The following is an 18,213-nucleotide window of genomic DNA, read 5'->3' as shown; positions in this document are numbered from 1 at the left end:
TAAATCAGAAGACCAAAAGTACAGACTGTGTTCAAGAGTTTATACAGCTGGAGGTCACACGTAGAGGGTTTAGATGCTAAGAAAGGATGGACATCAGTGTGAAAGATGGTCTGAATTACATATACCGGGCTTACACACTACTGAATCACATAAGGAGTTGTTGGAGGGTTTAGAAAAAATGTGAGTAATACAATCAAAGCAGAGGTTTAGGAAAGTAATCAGATGGATTACTTTGTGGCCGGATGGATGGGAGTAGTGAACTGGAGTCAGGAAGTCCACTTAGGAGTGGATTTTCGAAACAAATGTGAGAGAATGACAACCTGAGCTAGGGTCACAGCCACGGAAATAGGAAAGCACAGGCCATTGTGGAGACACGGCAGTAAAAGAATCAAGTCCTAGTTCCTGATGGGATGTAAGGCTTGATATTATAGCACTCAGGGATGCATGTGCTCAGTCGGGTCTGATTCTTTGCGGCCCCATGGACTGTCATCTGCCAGGCCCCTCTGCCCATGAAATTTTCCAGGCAAGAATACTGGAGTAGGGTGCCATTTCCTTGTTCAGAGGATCTTCCCGACCCAGGAATCAAACCTGCATCTCCTGCATTGGCACGTAGATTCTTGATGGAGCCTATACGACCAACCAGATGTCAGCAACATTAGAAAAAAAAATGGGAGAAGGAGATGTAAGTAATTATTAACCAGTGGCCAGATATGTTGCACTGGAACTTCAGTGAACAGTCAGGGATGGAAATAGTAGATTTGGGATTGGGAAGTCATCTACAAAGAATTTTAATTGAGACCTTAGGGGAAGGGCTGCATAATCATGGAGAAAGCCCAGTTTGGTTGGGGGTAAAAAGCATGAGTCTCTCGACAGGCAAATAGCAGTGTTTGTAGACTTATCCCAGCATAGTAAGTGGAGAAAGTAATTCTTATTATAATTAGGCTGGTGGAGAGATTTATAAAAGAAACACAACTTGGAAACTTCCAGTGGATCTGAGCTAAGACAGAAGAAGGGAGATCCTAGAATTGAAATAGGGATGAGGGCAAGTTATGCTGAGACATTTAATGTACAGGACTCAGGAATGGTTGGTTACCAAAGGGCCGGATCTGTGACTCTTTACCACATATTTCCTAAGAATTTCTAGAGCTTTGACGGTTTGGTTTTGAAGCTCGCTCTCTGCTGATACACTGTGATGCAGAGGATTAGAAGGAATTAGATAGGTTCACACCTTGAGCTGCACCTTGACTAGCTGTTGGTTCCTGGATGAGTCAGTTGTTTTTAACCCCAGGCTTTTCAAATATAACTGAAAGGATAAGAATGCTCACCCTGTTTATTTCATGAGGTTGTTGTAAGAATCCAGGGTATCATTATAAAAATAGTAGTTTTGTTCTATAGGAAACCAGCTGTTGGCTTTTTTATTTTTTTGCTAAATGATCCAAAGACAAAGTCAGAAGAGATTTCCAACCTTGTTTCTCTCTGCTTAAGTTTAGAATTTCAAATTTTTCATAGCTTTTAAAAAATATGTATTTTTTATGCCTTTTGTTAGTTCCTTCTGCTTTTCTAACCAAGCTTTATTTTTAAATTTGGTAATTTGTATTTCTGAAATTTTCTCTTAATGTCTGTTAATTTTTCCTTCAGGATTTAATTCTGCTTTCCTAAATATAATTTTCCTATTTTTCAGAGTTTGGTAAATTGTCATATAATACAGTTTTTAGTATATTATTACATTTTAGATATTTTTATTTTTAGTAAATTACATTTAGAGAATATACAAAATATATTACATTTAGAGATTATATACATCTAGTATATTACTGGAAAAACACTGTACTTCTTACCACTCATACAGTCATAAAGTTTTTAATATAGCCTGTGTAATGATCTCAAACATTTTAAAACCAGTGACCTCTGATTCTGGGATTGATAAATAAGGACAAAAATAGGTGAAGAGTAGGGGGCTTCTCTGGTGACTCAGACGATAAATAATCCACCTACAAGGCAGGAGACTCAGGTTCCATCCCTGGGTTGGGGAAGATCCCCTGGAGAAGGGTATAGCAACCCACTCCATGTATTCTTTCCTGGAATATCCCATGAACAGAGGAGCCTGGTGGACTACACTCCATGGGGATCATACACAGACACAACAGAATGACTAACACTAACTTTTCACAGGGAAGAAACTAAATGCAAAATACACATTTATTAGGGGTTGGGATTAAAGATATGATGTAAATGCTGCCTATAATTAAAAAAAAAAGGATAAGGAAAAACAAACACTTTGGTTGAAAGTTGAAAAATCTGGGACTTCCCTTGTGGCACAGCGGATAAGAATCCACCTGCCAACGCAGGTTCAATCCCTGGTCCAGGAAGATTCCACATGCTATGGAGCAACTAAGCCAGAGCACCACAACTCCTGAGCCCACGTGCCTTGAGCCTGTGCTGCTCAACAAAGAAACCACCGCAGAGGAGCCCTCTCCCTGCAATGAAGACGAGCCCCCACTCACCACTAGAGAAAGCAATGAAGACCCAGCACAACCAAAAATCTATCAATTAATTAAAATAATAAGTTGAAAAATCTGAAAGCTGAGTCCACAGCTCAGCGGTTTAACCCCAGCACTGAAAAACTAAAACAGAGTCTGGCTTTCATGATTCAACAAGTACAATAAGCTGCTCTGAGGCCAAATGAACTTCCCCAGAGGCTTTGTCAGGACATGGTGACAGGATTTCTTTGTTTCTTTTTTGGCTCACAGTACTGGAGGAGATCTTGCTGCTGTTCTTTCCTTGGTTGGTAGACGTGATTGCTAGAACCTGGGTAGGCAATCAAGACACTGGTGCTGCTCAGTGGCTGGGAGGCTGTCATTTGTGGGATCCCTGATAGATTTCATGCTACTCCACTTCTCCACTCTGACACCGCCACTGTCCCTCATACCTCACTACAACCTTTCCATAGTCTTGTTAGAGAAATTCACAGCTACGTAGATTGATAAATCACAAACGGAGATAATCTGTGGTGTGCCTGGGGATAGGAAAGCCTCAGGGCATTCATTCATCCACTCCACGTTCAAGACGTATTTATCAAATATGAGTGGGGCTTCCCTTGTGGCTCAGTGGTAAAGACTCTGCCCACCTATGCAAGAGATGCCGGAGACATGGGTTCAATCCCTTGGTCTGGAAGATCCTCTGGAGGAGGAAATGGCAACCCGCTCCAGTATTCTTGCCTGGAAAATTCCATGGACAGAGAAGCCTGGTGAGCTTCAGACAGTCCATGGGGTTGCCAAGAGTCAGGTATGACTGAGCTCGCACAAACAGACCACTCCAGCACTATCCAAGAGTAGAGAATTCCTATGAAAGCTTTCTTAAGCCAAAATGGCTTAAAGCAAAGAAGCAGTCATCTTAGGACACATCTTACTAGCAGGATGCACAAAATAAATTGAGGTAAAGCACAGACGCTTATAGACACAGTTCAAAGATACAGTAGCTTTATGCTGAGATTCTAAGTGTAGTTCCGGGGAAAGAACTTGGCGGCAGTGCCACTCTGACTGATGGGGGAGCACACTGACAGGCTTATTGCAAAACAAACCCTGAATGCTATGTCACTTTTTGCCTTTTTTCATAGGCAGAAATCCTCTTGAGATTTCTATCATGTGTTGAAAACAGGTACTAATGTAGGTCTTTTGTAAAAAGCAAAGTAGTGTAAAGGGAACTTGGAAAAAGCAGGGGATAACTGTATGGATTTCGTACCAGGCACTGTTTCAGTTGTTGGAATACAGCAGTGAAAAAGATCAACAAAGCTTCATGTCCTCAGAGGGCTTACATTCTAATGGGAAGACTTTCTAGGTAAAAAGATCATTTCAGATTTTGTAAAATGTTACTAGAGGGATCAGAGAGTGATTGCTAATATCCAGGAAAATATTTGTCAAGTTGTTTTAAGCTGTGAAGAATACATTGTGAATCTAGTGCTCATTCAGTCGGCACATGAATTTAGCTACTGAGAATGAAAAGAAGGCAGAAAGCAGATATGCTACATAATTTCTCTCTTTTCCTTTCTTCTCTAGGCGGGTAACAGTTCATGTTTGCTTCATAAATGAAGCAGCTTTAAACAAATTCCTATTCTGTCTGGAGTGACAGACCGCATCTTTATCTGTTCTTGCTACCCATGACTCTCTATGGATGATTGAGAAATTGGAACAAAGTGTTTTACTGTGAAACTGGCACTCAATTAATCATCTATAAAGAAGAACTTGTATGGAGCGGGACTCTATTTTAAGGACCTACGGGGAGTTGTGGTCTCAATTAGAACTTGCAAACTGATTGGGAGAGAGAGCACGTGTCCCAGATTGCACATACAATTTTGCATGCCTCCAGAAGCATCTAACTGCTGAAAAACCACATAGCTTTATTTTACAGTGACAACCTGCAGTTCATAGTTATCTTGGTCTGCAAGTAGATTTCAGCCTGGATAGTGGGGGGTGGGGGTCATCATTTGTATCAAAGGGATCTAGAAAATGTTCAAAAAACAAAAACTCAATAGCATCATCCACTGTTGATTTAGAAAGCAGTGGAAACAGTGTGGGAGTGGGTGCAGGTCAGCCTCATAGCTGCTGATCAGTGAGGGATGAACTTGGGTCTGAACTTGGGTCTCTTCCTGACAGAAGGTGCTCACATGTATCCCACGAGACAAATGGACATTGCTGGCTGGCTCTATCCATACAAGCTAGCCAGTACTGAATGAAAACATGATGCCTTTGCAGAGAAGAGACTCCTAGAGAGTTGTCACATGAAGAAGCTGTGGACACTGATCAGCAGAACCACCTGCCGAGGAGGACATCTGGCACCCCTAGTGAAGCCGGCCTTTGCCCTTGATCACTCTAGAGTGTATGAATTGTGCTTGCAAAATATAATACAAAATGTTTATATTCTAAAACTATTACAGAGTTATGTAAAGGGACTTAGGAGGAATCACTGAATGGGAGGCCCCATTTTCAATTTCTGCTGTGGGAGAGAGGAAAAATAAGTTACAATATTCAGTATCTAAGATTAGAAAAACCACACTCATGCTGATAATGGGTGTTGAAAATTTGGTGACTTAGCTTTTACAAGAATGCAGGGAATCAGGTAACTTTAGTTATTTATACTATAATCACCATTATCTGTTTAAAGGATCCATTTATTTAAAATCAGGCACTCTATATTCATTAAGGTTTATGAATTAAAAATAAAAACAGCTTTATGTAGTTATGCATGTCAGTTTGCTATTTAAATATGCGACAGCATTTTTGTCATATTAAGTGAATTTGGCAGGAATTCCCAAGATGGACATTGCGTTTTTAAACCAGAACTTGTGAAGACATTAAGTGAATTTCCCTTGCCAATTTTCTTTTTTTATATCAAAGGAACATCTGACTAAGGTCAAAGAATGATTTCTTATGGTTTATTTTGATGAAGATTCTTTCAATATGTCATGAACATAAAGGAATCCAACGCTTTCCTTCTAATTTCATCCTTGTGATAACATTATTGCCATACCCTACCACCATCAGATGACCTTCAATGCAGTGACACAGAAGGGCATGGAAAACTGCTACCTTTTATTTGACTTTACTAGTCCAAGAATTTCTAGTAGAGTTGGATTTTAGCTTACGTTCAATGCTAATTAGAATACAACTCCAGTAAGTGGCCTTTGCTCTTTTTTATACCAAAGAGCTCAGATGATTTCTCTGACCCTTGTCTTCTCCAAAGTGCTGTGGTTCCTCAAATACTAGTCATTTCTCTAAGATACAACCCAGGTGCTTTGGAAAGCTGCATGAATTTATTTAGGCCCTCAAATATCCCATGGTACAACTGTGATAGATATAATAAAAGATCAAGTTAATGGCTGTAAGGACCTGTCTCAGTGTGTGATACTGTTTTGAATAGACATAGATTAACATGAGTATGTGTAAGTCACGTATAGATTGAGAAGATTGCTACTTCTCAATCTAATTGTTTATTTCAGCAATGGTTTCGATTTTCATAGGCATGTGAAAATGCTGCTTAATGAGCTTCAGAGAACAATAAATGTACTTTTGTTATCAAAACTGGTAGCTGGGTTTAAGGACATGGTCTTAAATCAATAGAGTTAAATAAACAAATTCAGCAAGTTATGAAATCTGGCATGGTAGGGTGAGGGGAGGTGTATTCTGCCTAATTAAATGTATTGGTTCATTGACAGTTGTGTGGATACCAATTTTTAAAACACTAAAATTCAATAAAATACACGAACAATAGGAAAATGCTGAACATTACTTTGGATGGTAGTTGCTTGGGAATTAACTGTCATATCTGCTTGGAGATTAATATATATAGCTTTGCTTTATTTTATCCAGTATGTGTTCTGAATAGCCTTCATAAATCATGGGAAACTCACAACTGACATCTTAAACAGTGAAATCACCCTATAAATTGGTGCCATGTATCTGATAGTCTTCTTTTGTAATGTTTTAAAATTGTCTTTTAAAATAATTTCAGAAGTCTTCAGATTCTAAATTATACTAAAAGCTTTGTACCTCTTTGGTAGAACCCAAATCTATAGAGAAACTGGCTCTGTGATAAATGATGCCTGCCCAGTGATAAAGTGTTGCTGGATTTTGTATTGCAATCTGTTGTGCTTACCACACTGCCACTTTTTAATGAGTCAGAGACGTTGATTTTTTCAACACTTTAATAGAACAAATACTCTCTTTAAAAAGGACTAAGTATGTGAAAATGACAATTTATGATAAAGTATGTTCACAATGAAACATTTAGTAAGAATTAAAGTACTTTGGAGAAACTTTGTGGCATACTTTGATATTCTAATTCAAATGAAATTTTAAATTAATAGAAAAATCCATTCAGAATTCATAGATAGTTCTTCATGTTTTTCTGCAGCTAGTTTCTGGTTTCAAAAAGTAACTCCAGTATGGGGCTTTTAGCCATTACTTACCTATTCTGACTTAACTAAAAAATACATTTTTCAAAAAGGCAGTTTGACATAGTGGGATGGACGTTAGGAAAAATTGTCAGGAGCTTCCACTTTGCTGTTAACCTGTACTGATAAATCACTGCCCTTCTTTGGATCTCAAGTTTTTATTTATCTGTGTGGTGAAGTCAGGTCATACCATAGTGTGAGAGAAACCTATTGATATGTGAATGACAAAGATGATAGATAAAATAGAGCTGAAGCTATAGCATACAAAATACCCAACTATGATCTCTGTGAATAGTCAATTTGAACATAAAAAGCTATGGCTGTTCTTGTTTGTAATGTAAATATGGTCCATTCTTAAAGTGAAATTCAGTCTACTGTAGGTTGAATTGGATAACCATTTACACAAGAGATGGCTTTTTCCTTTGCTTAAATAAACATTTTTGGATTACCTCTGAAGAAAGAAAACCGAGTATATTTTATCCAGGAAAAGATACTATAAGATGTGTGTAGCATTTGGAAGTGCACCAAATTAAGCATTTAAATCTCTCATTTTCTTAAAAGCTAAGGGCAGAAAATGTAAGATGCTCATAAAATTTTTAAGTGCCAAAAGATACTTTAGAATCCATTTGGAGATGGGTAAACCATAAATTAAATTTCAAAATTGGAATATGGGATAAGAATTTTAAAGAAAGCCAGCTTGTTTTTAAACAGTATTATTTTGAAATTGGCATTAAAATACAAACATTCAGATTGAAATTCCAACCACTTCATTTGTGCTATTTATAATGTTGCTGGAATTGCCCTTTGTGAAAATAAAATAATGGTACTTTCATTTCCCAATACAAGGTATTGTTTTAGAAATTATCCATATTATAATGGATATTCATGATCCTAAAAATGTTTCCTAAGCATTGTAAATTTATTTATAAGTGCCATCTACAATCACATCTTAATTATATTGTTTTTTTATAACATTGTTTAAACTAAAAACCATAGTAATTTCAGTTACTTAATTTCTGAGTTGTGACTCAATAAAAGTTTCCAATCAAAATATCCTATTCTCCTATATTCTAAGGATTAATGTGTGATTATAGTGTCCACTTGCCACTGTTTTTTTTTTTTTAAATCAATGGACTTAAAGTATTCAGACATTTAGATGGTTGTATAGATATATTGCTAGTTCAGTCATAGATTGGAGTTTGCATATTGTATTGTAAATGTCTTTCAACACTATTCTATAGTTTTATTATGACTGAAGTTTAATTAAATAAAAAAGTTGTAAAATGTGATGTGTATGTGTATGTACTGTATGTGTACTTTTTAAAATAGGTATATGTCCTGACCCTTTTTTATACAGGTTTGAATTTGAAATTACATTATATATACATATACTTTATTGTTCTAAATAAAGAATTTTATGCACTCAAAATTGTCCTGTGATTTGATAGCTTAAGGTTATCACACATGTTCATAACATGGTTGATTGAGCATTTAAGCTAATCTCAATTTTTTTCTATGGAAACATCAATCTGGATTTTGCTGTGATATGCACACAGTTCAGTTCAATTCAGTTCAGTCGCTCAGTCGTGTGCGACTCTCCGCGACCCCATGAATCACAGCATGCCAGGCCTCCCTGTCCATCACCTACAAGACCTTTTAGAACTAACACCCAAAAAAGATGTCCTTTTCATTATAGGGGACTGGAATGCAAAAGTAGGAAGTCAAGAAACACCTGGAGTAACAGGCAAATTTGGCCTTGGAGCACAGAATAAAGCAGGGGAAAGGCTAATAGAGTTTTGTCAAGAGAATGCACTGGTCGTAGCAAACACCCTCTTCCAACAACACAAGAGAAGACTCTACACATGGACATCATCAGATGGTCAACACCGAAATCAGATTGATTATATTCTTTGCAACCAAAGATGGAGAAGCTGTATACAGTTAGCGAAAACAAGACCAGGAGCTGACTGTGGCTCAGATCATGAACTCCTTATTGCGAAATTCAGACTTAAATTGAAGAAAGTAGGGAAAACCACTAGACCATTTTTTCTGTGTTTTGGGTATTTTCATCTTTTGTGTGTTTTTCCAAGTGACTTTCCATTTGCAGTTATTACAGAGTATTGGCTATATTCCCCGTGTTGCACAGCACATCCTTGAGTACATATTTTAATTTGTATTTGCTTTTCTCTGTCCGTGAACTGCCTGCTTCATCTTGGTTGGCTTTGCTGGTATAAATAATTGGCTCCTATGGACTGGGCAGTGGAGGGTGGCCAGGTGAGGACAGGCCCCCGGAGCAGCCCCCAGCCCCTGTGATGCGGGATTACTGGGGCTACGTGTCAGATCCACAGGAGCAGCAGTACCTGCTGGATCTGCTGCTGTTTACATGCTGACCTGCTCGACTGGGGCACAGGCTGCGGAACCTTCTGGCAGTGGCTATCACCCAGCGATGCCCCCTCCCCTGTGTCACATGGCGTTGACCGCAGCCAAGGATTTGCTGTCCCTTATGATTATACAGTGGAAGTGAGAAATAGATTTAAGGGACTAGATCTGATTGATAGAGTGCCTGATATGCACACAAGGAGATAAGAAATCAGTTTATTTCACGAAATAATGCCATTTGCAGCAGCATGGATAGATCTAGAGATTGTCATACTGAGTGAAGTCAGACAGAGAAATATTATATGACATCCCTTATATGTGGAATCTAAAAAGAAGTGATACAAGTGAACTTACAAAACAGAAAGAGACTCACAGACTTAGAGAAGGAACTTACAGTTGCCAGTGGGGAAGGGATAGTTAAGGAGTTTGGAATCAACATGTGCACACTGCTGTATTTAAAATGGATAGCTGAAAAGGATCTACTGTACAGCACAGGGAACTCTGCTCAGTGTTCCGTGGCAGCCTGGATGGGAGGGTAGCGTGGGGAAGAGTGGATACATGTATAGGTATGGCTGAGTCGCTCTGCTGTGTTCCTGAAACTATCACAACATTATCAACTGCCTACACTCCAATACAAAATAAAAAAGCTTAAAAATAACTAATAAGAACCTACTGTATAGCATAGAGAACTCCATTCAGTGCTCTGTAATGACCTATTTGGGGATGGGGTTGAGAAGAGAGTGGATATTTGTTTATGTATGACTGATTCACTTTCTTGTACAGCGGAAACTAACAGCATTATAAGTCAACTCTATTCCAATAAGAAAGATTTAAAAAAGGAATCATTTTATTCCAATAAATATGTATTGGTTAAGTAACTGAGAAAGGTAAGGTAATCAAAGCAAGTAAAGCTGAATTAACACATTGTTAGATCTCAAGCGCTTTCTAACTTCATTGAAGTTGGTTTAGTCACTAAGTCTTGCCTGACTCTTGCAACCCCATGGACTGTAGCCTGCCAGGCTCCTCTGTCCATGGGATTTTCCAGGCAAGAATACTAGAGTGGATTGCCATTTCCTTCTCCAGGGGATCTTCCCAAGCCAGGAATCGAATCCAGGTCTCCTGAATTGCAGGCAGATTCTTTACCGACTGAGCTATGAGGGAAGTTGAGAAGATATGAAAACCACTTTCAACTGCGTAAAGCCACAGTGAAGGAACTTTCTAAGTGCAAAACTGAGGTCCAGCTAGTATGGTTGCAGCATGCAGGAAGGAGAAATGGATAGACCAGGGATGGTTATGGGGGAGTTGGTGTTTGGGCCAAGGCTTACAAGGATGAGACAGATTTTGATAGAGAAGGAGAATCATGCCCAGCCTGTGTTTTCCAAAACAAGTAGTTGTAAAATGTTTCAGCTTATCCCGTCAAATCAAATCAGTTGTGTCCTGAGCATGGAACCCGTAAAGAGGTATACAGTGAGGTGAGAACAGAGCCTTGGATTCCAGAACAAGGAAGTCATATTATTCTTAGGGTAAGCCATTGCATGTTTCTGAGAAGAAGGATGGAATGGCAAGATCAGACACCATGGCTTATGTGGTTTAGGCAATAAATAATCATCCTGCTTATTAACCCCTAGTTGGTACTGGACTCTTGAGAACATCCTCCAGCTTTATGACAAAACACTTACTCATCCACCATTTCTTTTCAGTTTTTCTGATGATTTTCTCTCCACTCACGTTTTATATTATGAACTTCCATCAATACAAGCCTAAATCAGAATAGCCTTGTAATTGATCACAGTTCTCAACTAATGAGCACTTTTTCAATCAGTTCCTCTGTTAGAGTGAATAATATGGAGACAATGGATAATATTTTTCTCTGGTTAAAACCCTAAAACAGCTTCTAATTATTTTTGGAGAGAACCCAAACTCAACATAGTTTTCAAGGCCCTCCTTGACCCACCTCAGAATTTTTCTCGGGGAGTGGGGGTGAGGATGTTTGCTAATAGTTTGTTTTCCCCTTTAAGTTCTAAATAACACAGGGACTAGGACTGAATATTTATATCACTGCATTCTCCAAATTTGCGCTTCCCTTGTGGCTCAGCTGATAAAGAATCCACCTGCAATGCTGTAGACCTGGGTTCAATCCCTGGGTTGGGAAGATCCCTGGAGAAGGAAAACGCTACCCACTCCAGTAGTCTGGCCTGGAGAATTCCATGGACTGTATAGTCCATGGGCTAGCAAAGAGTTGGACACAACAGAGCGACTTTTCATTCTCCAAATTTAATGCAAATAATAAAATATGGAATTGAAACAAAATTTTATCTGAATAGATATTACCTATTGCAATGTTCAATAAGTTATTTTCTGTAACTTCTTGTGGACAATTTGAAATATATGCAAAAGAAGACAGAGCAGTGTAATGAAACTCCACGTAAACATAACCTAGCTTCAACCTTACTCAACTTGTGAATGATCTTATTTTATCTAAGTCTCCTATTTATTCCTCTTATCCACTCCCCCTTTCATATTAGACTGATATCTACAAATAGTTGATCAGTAAATATATGTGCATCTCTAAATTATGCCTTTTAAAACATCATCCTAATATCCTTGTCACACCTAAGAGAAAGTAATAATTCTTTAATACCAAAGACCCAAGGGACTTCCCTAGTGGTCCAGTGGTTAAGAATCTGCTTTGCATTGCAAGGGACATGGGTTCAAACCCAGGTCGGGGAACTAAGATCCCACATGACACGGAGCCACTAAGTCCACACACTGCAACTACTGAGCCCGTGTGCCACAAGTGGAGAGTCTGTACCACAATGAAAGATCCTGCGTGACACAATGAAAATCCCGTATGCCGCAACTGAGACCCACTTCAACCAAATGAATATTAAGAAAAGACCCAATAAGTATTCATATTTTCGATTGTCTCACATCATTATACATTGCAGTATTTCACTATAAAATAAAGGTAAAATTCTCCCTCCAACATTAGTTTGTTCCTCCAGAGGAAAACACTTCTCTCTGGTTCAGTTCAGTTCAGTTCAGTTCAGTCGCTCAGTCGTGTCCGACTCTCCGCGACCCCATGAATCACAGCACGCCAGGCCTCCCTGTCCATCACCAACTCCCGGAGTACACTCAAACTCATGTCCACAGAGTCGGTGATGCCATCCAGCCATCTCATTCTCCGTCGTCCCCTTCTCCTCCCGCCCCCAACCTTTCCCAGCATCAGAGTCTTTTCCAGTGAGTCAGCTCGTCTCATGAGGTGGCCAAAGTATTGGAGTTTCAGCTTTAGCATCAGTCCCTCCAATGAACATCCAGGATTGATCTCCTCTAGAATGGACTGGTTGGATCTCCTTGCAGTATAAGGGACTCTCAAGAGTCTTCTCCAACACCACAGTTCAAAAGCATCGATTCTTCGGCGATCAGCTTTCTTCACAGTCCAACTCTCACATCCATACATGACCACGGGAAAAACCATTGCCTTGACTAGACGGACCTTGGTCGGCAAAGTAATGTCTCTGCTTTTTAATATACTATCAAGGTTGGTCATAACTTTCCTTCCAAGGAGCAAGCGTCTTTTAATTTCATGGCTGCAATCAGCATCTGCAGTGATTTTGGAGCCCAAAAAAACAAAGTCTGACACTGTTTCCACTGTTTTTCCATCTATTTCCCATGAAGTGATGGGACCAGATGCCATGATCTTTGTTTTCTGAATGTTGAGCTTCAAGCCAACCTTTTCACTCTCCTCTTTCACTTTCATCAAGAGGCTTTTGAGTTCCTCTTCACTTTCTGCCATAAGGGTAGTGTCATCTGCATATCTGAGGTTATTGATATTTCTCCCAGCAATCTTGATTCCAGCTTGTGCTTCTTCCAGCCCAGCGTTCCTCATGATGTACTCTGCATATAAGTTAAATAAGCAAGGTGACAATATACAACCTTGACGTACACCTTTTCCTATTTGGAACCAGTCTGTTGTTCCATGACCGGTTCTAACTGTTGCTTCCTGACCTGCATACAGGTTTCTCAAGAGGCAGGTCAGGTGGTCTGGGATTCCCATCTCTTTCAGAATGTTCCACAGTTTATTGTGATCCACACAGTCAAAGGCTTTGGCATAGTCAATGAAGCAGAAATAGATGTTTTTCTGAAACTCTCTTGCTTTCTCCATGATCCAGCGGATGTTGGCAATTTGATCTCTGGTGCCTCTGCCTTTTCTAAAACCTGCTTGAACATCTGGGAGTTCACGGTTCACATACTGCTGAAGCCTGGCTTGGAGAATTTTGAGCATGACTTTACTAGCGTGTGAGATGAGTGCAATTGTGCGGTAGTTTGAGCATTCTTTGGCATTGCCTTTCTTTGGGATTGGAATGAAGACTGACCTTTTCCAGTCCTGTGGCCACTGCTGAGTTTTCCAAATCTGCTGGCATATTGAGTGCAGCACTTTCACAGCATCATCTTTCAAGACTTGAAATAGCTCAACTGGAATTCCATCACCTCCACTAGCTTTGTTCATAGTGATGCTTTCTAAGGCCCACTTGACTTCACATTCCAAGATGTCTGGCTCTAGGTCGGTGATCACATTATCGTGACTATCTTGGTCGTGAAGATCTTTTTTGTACAGTTCTTCTGTGTATTCCTGCCACCTCTTCTTAATATCTTCTGCTTCTGTTAGGTCCATACCATTTCTGTCCTTTATCGAGCCCATCTTTGCATGAAAAGTTCCCTTGGAATCTCTAATTTTCTTGAAGAGGTCTCTTGTTTTTCCTATTCTGTTGTTTTCCTCTATTTCTTTGCATTGATCACTGAGGAAGGCTTTCTTATCTCTCCTTGCTCTTCTTTGGAACTCTGCATTCAGATGCTTATATCTTTCCTTTTCTCCTTTGCTTTTCGCCTCTCTTCTTTTTACAGCTATTTGTAAGGCCTCCTCAGACAGCCATTTCGCTCTTTTGCATTTCTTTTCCATGGGGATGGTCTTGGTCCCTGTCTCCTGTACAATGTCACGAACCTCCGTCCAGAGTTCATCAGGCACTCTATCAATCAGATCTAGTCCCTTAAATCTATTTCTCACTTCCACTGCATAATCATAAGGGATTTTATTGAGGTCATATCTGAATGGTCTAGTGGTTTTCCCTACTTTCTTCAATTTAAGTTTAGCCATCAGAAATACTGTGTGTATACATTTATATGCAATACTATATTCTCTAACCTTACCCTTTCCATTTATTAGAAGAATGTGTAACACAGTACATCAGCCCACATAAACCCCTACCCCCTACCATAGCCCAGAAATTATATCTGGACATAGAAATGTGCCCTTTGGAATTCCAGTCCATACTTAGCAAAATCCAATGTACTTTTAGACATTTTTCTTCCAAATTTAAATGAGGCTCTCTTTTGTGGATATATCTGCCTCTTCAGCCCTTTTTAGTTGGTGGCTGCATTTCTTCCATAACTGGGTTTGGAAATGGGTTATCTGCTCCTCATTGCTGCTTCTGGGTATTTCTTTTCTACTCCCTAATTCCTCCAAGTATTTGCATCTCATTTTATCAGATTACATACCCATTGCTATTCACTGTTACTTGCATGTACTAACTCCTAGGTTCTTCTCCTTCATTTCCTGTTGGTATGAGCACCAAGGTTCATGTCACCCAACTCATCTGTACTCCTGTCTTAATTCTTGGGAATTTGATACACATATAAATGACCCTTTCAATATCCTGTCCCTTTAGGTCTTTGAAATGTCTCTCCTGGTCAGCCCGTTCTCAACACCACCCTACCCACTCAGTCTGACGGTAACCCTGTGGGCTTCGTCACTGCCAGTAACAGCAGCTCGTCCGAGTCTCATCTCCGTGCACCCCATTTCTTGTCATCACTCTGTGTCTTTCCAGCTTACTCCCTCGAGCATTCAATTCTAACAATCCTTTGATCCACAAGACCCCTCGACCTATTGATTTTACCACCTTTCACTAACCATCAACTTTCGATAAGCTTTCTCCTCTCCTTACACAGGTTAAAATTCATAAGCCAGTTTTCAAATCACTGCCTGCATCATCTTCTTCCCCCTTGACCCCTCTCACTTTGCAATATTGGCTTGGCAGTGATGCCCCTGCTCAAATCCAGTTCTCCACGCACTCTTTGGTCTATAATTGTGTGACTAAACATGGCCAGAGTGTAATACACCATCACACCTACTTGTTTTTCTATAAATTCCTCCCCAAGAACATGAAGTAGGTCCTAATGCCATTCAACAATTATATTTCCCTTGTCTATTTCCATTCTCATAGATACTTCATATGTAATTTTCTCTCCCAAACTACCCACCTCATTCTCACGGTTATCCATCCTGATTGCTATTTCACCTTGAAAGCTGAAGAAAGTAAAAGAGAACTTCCAAAGACTCTTGCGCATGTGGAGGGTGATTTTCTGTGAAGCTGGAGAAGCTTAAATGCCTGGTCCTTGCTTTCATAGTTCTTTTATAAGTCATAGGAAGGGGTCTAGCAATGTATTCCCACAGAAATATATTTTTGTAAAATTTGCCATCGTTTCCATTTATCTTTAGGTTATTAGTAGGTGTTCTGTGTGGCAGTGGCTTCCAGCAACTTTCCCACTGTGCCAATGCACTAGGGCATCATGGCCCAAAGGTGTGTGGTCAGAGGCTGTATTATGAGGCTCTGGTGAATGTGTCCTGTGGACTGACCACAGAAGTATGTCAGTAATGGAGGAGAAACAAGGTTTAAAATGAATGGAACAAACCTAGATGTCCATCTGCAGATGAATGGATACACAATGGAATATTACTTAGCCATTAAAAAGAATACATTTGAATCAGTTCTAATGAGGTGGATGAAACTGGAGCCTATTATACAGAGTGAAGTAAGCCAGAAAGAAAAACACCAATACGGTATACTAACACATATATATGGAATTTAGAAAGATGGTAACGATAACCCTGTATGTGAGACAGCAAAACAGACACAGATGTATAGAACAGTCTTTTGGTCTCTGTGAGAGAGGGCGAAGGCGGGATGATTTGGGAGAATGGCATTGAAACATGTATATTATCACATGTGAAACAGATCGCCAGTCCAGCTTCGATGCATGATACAGGGTGCTCAGGGCTGGTGCACTGGGATGACCCTGAGGGATGGGATGGGGAGGGAGGTGGGAGGGGGGTTCAAGATGGGGAACACATGTACACCTGGGGCGGATTCATGTCAATGTGTGGCAAAACCACTACAGTATTGTAAAGTAATTAGCCTCCAATTAAAATAAATTTTAAAAAAAGAAAATAGCAGGGGGGCACTCTTTCTACCCCCTTCTGATGTCTATGTCAGACACTTTCTCTTTTATAATTTAATAAAACTTGATTACACACACAAAAAAATTTTTTTAATAAAAATAAAAGCAGTGACATGATTGATCACCAATGATAAAAAAAAAAATAAAAATAAAAAATAAAATGAATGGAACAGAAGCCAATTTAGGGAAAACTGTCGCAATCATCATAAATGATTGTAAATTGTAAATGGAAGACTGCGGATTTCACTAATGCTCCATCAAAACAGTAGCTTTCAGACTTCCTTGGTGGCGCAGTGGATAAGAATCTGCCTGCCAATGCAGAAGACACAAGTTTGATCCCTGGTCCAGGAAGATTCCACATGCCTTGGAACAACTAAGCCGGTGAGCCGCAACTACTGAAGCCCTGCACCCGAGAGCCTTCAAGCCGCAACTACTGCGCCTGCGTGCTGCAACTAGTGAAGCCTGAGCACCCAGAGCCTATGCTCTGCAACAAGAAGTCGCTGAAAAGAGAAGGCTGTGCACCGCTTGCTGCAGCTGAAGTCTGCACACAGCAATAAAGATCCAGTGCAACTGAAGAAAAAAAAAAAGCAGTATCTTTCCTCAGCCAGAAAATACTCAGTAATGCCGAGTAACATTTATAAACAAATCATACTTTATTCCCCCTCTTAATAGTGAGGAAGCACAATAGAATTTAACAAAATTGCCATGTTTATGGAACCGGAGAATCTGTACTTAAGGACACATGTTTTAGGCTTCCCAGTGTACTGGTCTTGACAAATGCATTGTACTGTATGTCCCCATTATAGCATCACGCAGAATTGTTTCAGTGGTCTAAAATACCCCTTGTGCTTTACATATTCAATACTCCTTCCCTCCCCCGTGCCTCTGGAAACCACTGATTTTGTCCTTATAGTTTTTGCTTTTTCCAGAATGCCACAGAATTGAAATCCTGCGATAGATAGATAACCCTTTCAGACAGGCTTCTTTCATTTAGCAATACACATCAGAGATTCACCTATGTCTTTCATGGCTTGATAGCTCATTTCTTTTTCTCACTGAAGACTATCCCATTGTATGACTATGTTAGAGTTTGTTCATCTATTTACCTATTAAGGACATCTTAGTTGTTTCCAGTTTTTGGTGATTATAAAGAAAGCAACTGTAAACATTCAATTTTTTTGTGGACATAAGTTTTCAAATTAGTTAGGTAAATACCCTCGAGCACGACTACTGAGCTGTATGGTAAGACTGCTTAGGTTCCTAAGAAAATGCAAACTGTCTCCTAAAGTGACTGTACCTTTTAACATTCCCAGGAGCTATGAATCAGAGGTCCTGCTGTTTCACCCCCTTGCCAGTGATTGTTATTGTCAGTTTTTTTTAAGCTCTCCTAATATGTAGGTGGGACTTCCCTGGTGGCTTAGATGGTAAAGCATCTGCCTACAATGCCGGAGACCTGGGTTCAATCCCTGGGTCAGGAAGATCCCCTGGAGAAAGAAATCGCAACCCACTCCAGTATTCTTGCCTGGAAAATCCCATGGACCGAGGTACCACTTTCACAATATGTAGGTAATAGTATATTATTAGTGTTT

At 39.7% G+C, this 18,213-nt stretch overlaps 1 protein-coding gene across 4 annotated transcripts in view; it reads left to right on the top strand.

Moving 5' to 3' along the window:
- KITLG (KIT ligand) overlaps positions 1-8,369 on the top strand; it is a 102,224-nt gene extending 93,855 nt beyond the window's left edge. For all 4 annotated transcript variants that reach the window (XM_055394361.2, XM_055394362.2, XM_055394359.2 and 1 more), the window contains one exon: positions 4,056-8,369. In XM_055394361.2, coding sequence (XP_055250336.2) covers positions 4,056-4,125 — 70 coding nt within the window. In that variant the 3' untranslated portion in view covers positions 4,126-8,369. The remainder of the gene's footprint in view (positions 1-4,055) is intronic.
- Positions 8,370-18,213: the final 9,844 nt, after the last annotated feature.

Source organism: Moschus berezovskii, chromosome 6 (assembly GCF_049115385.1).
Source record: "Moschus berezovskii isolate FMDL1 chromosome 6, NW_MosBer_1.0, whole genome shotgun sequence".
NCBI classification, from domain to species: domain Eukaryota; kingdom Metazoa; phylum Chordata; class Mammalia; order Artiodactyla; family Moschidae; genus Moschus; species Moschus berezovskii.
Note: the sequence above shows the minus strand (reverse complement) of the source record. Positions and strands in the feature narration are given on the sequence as shown.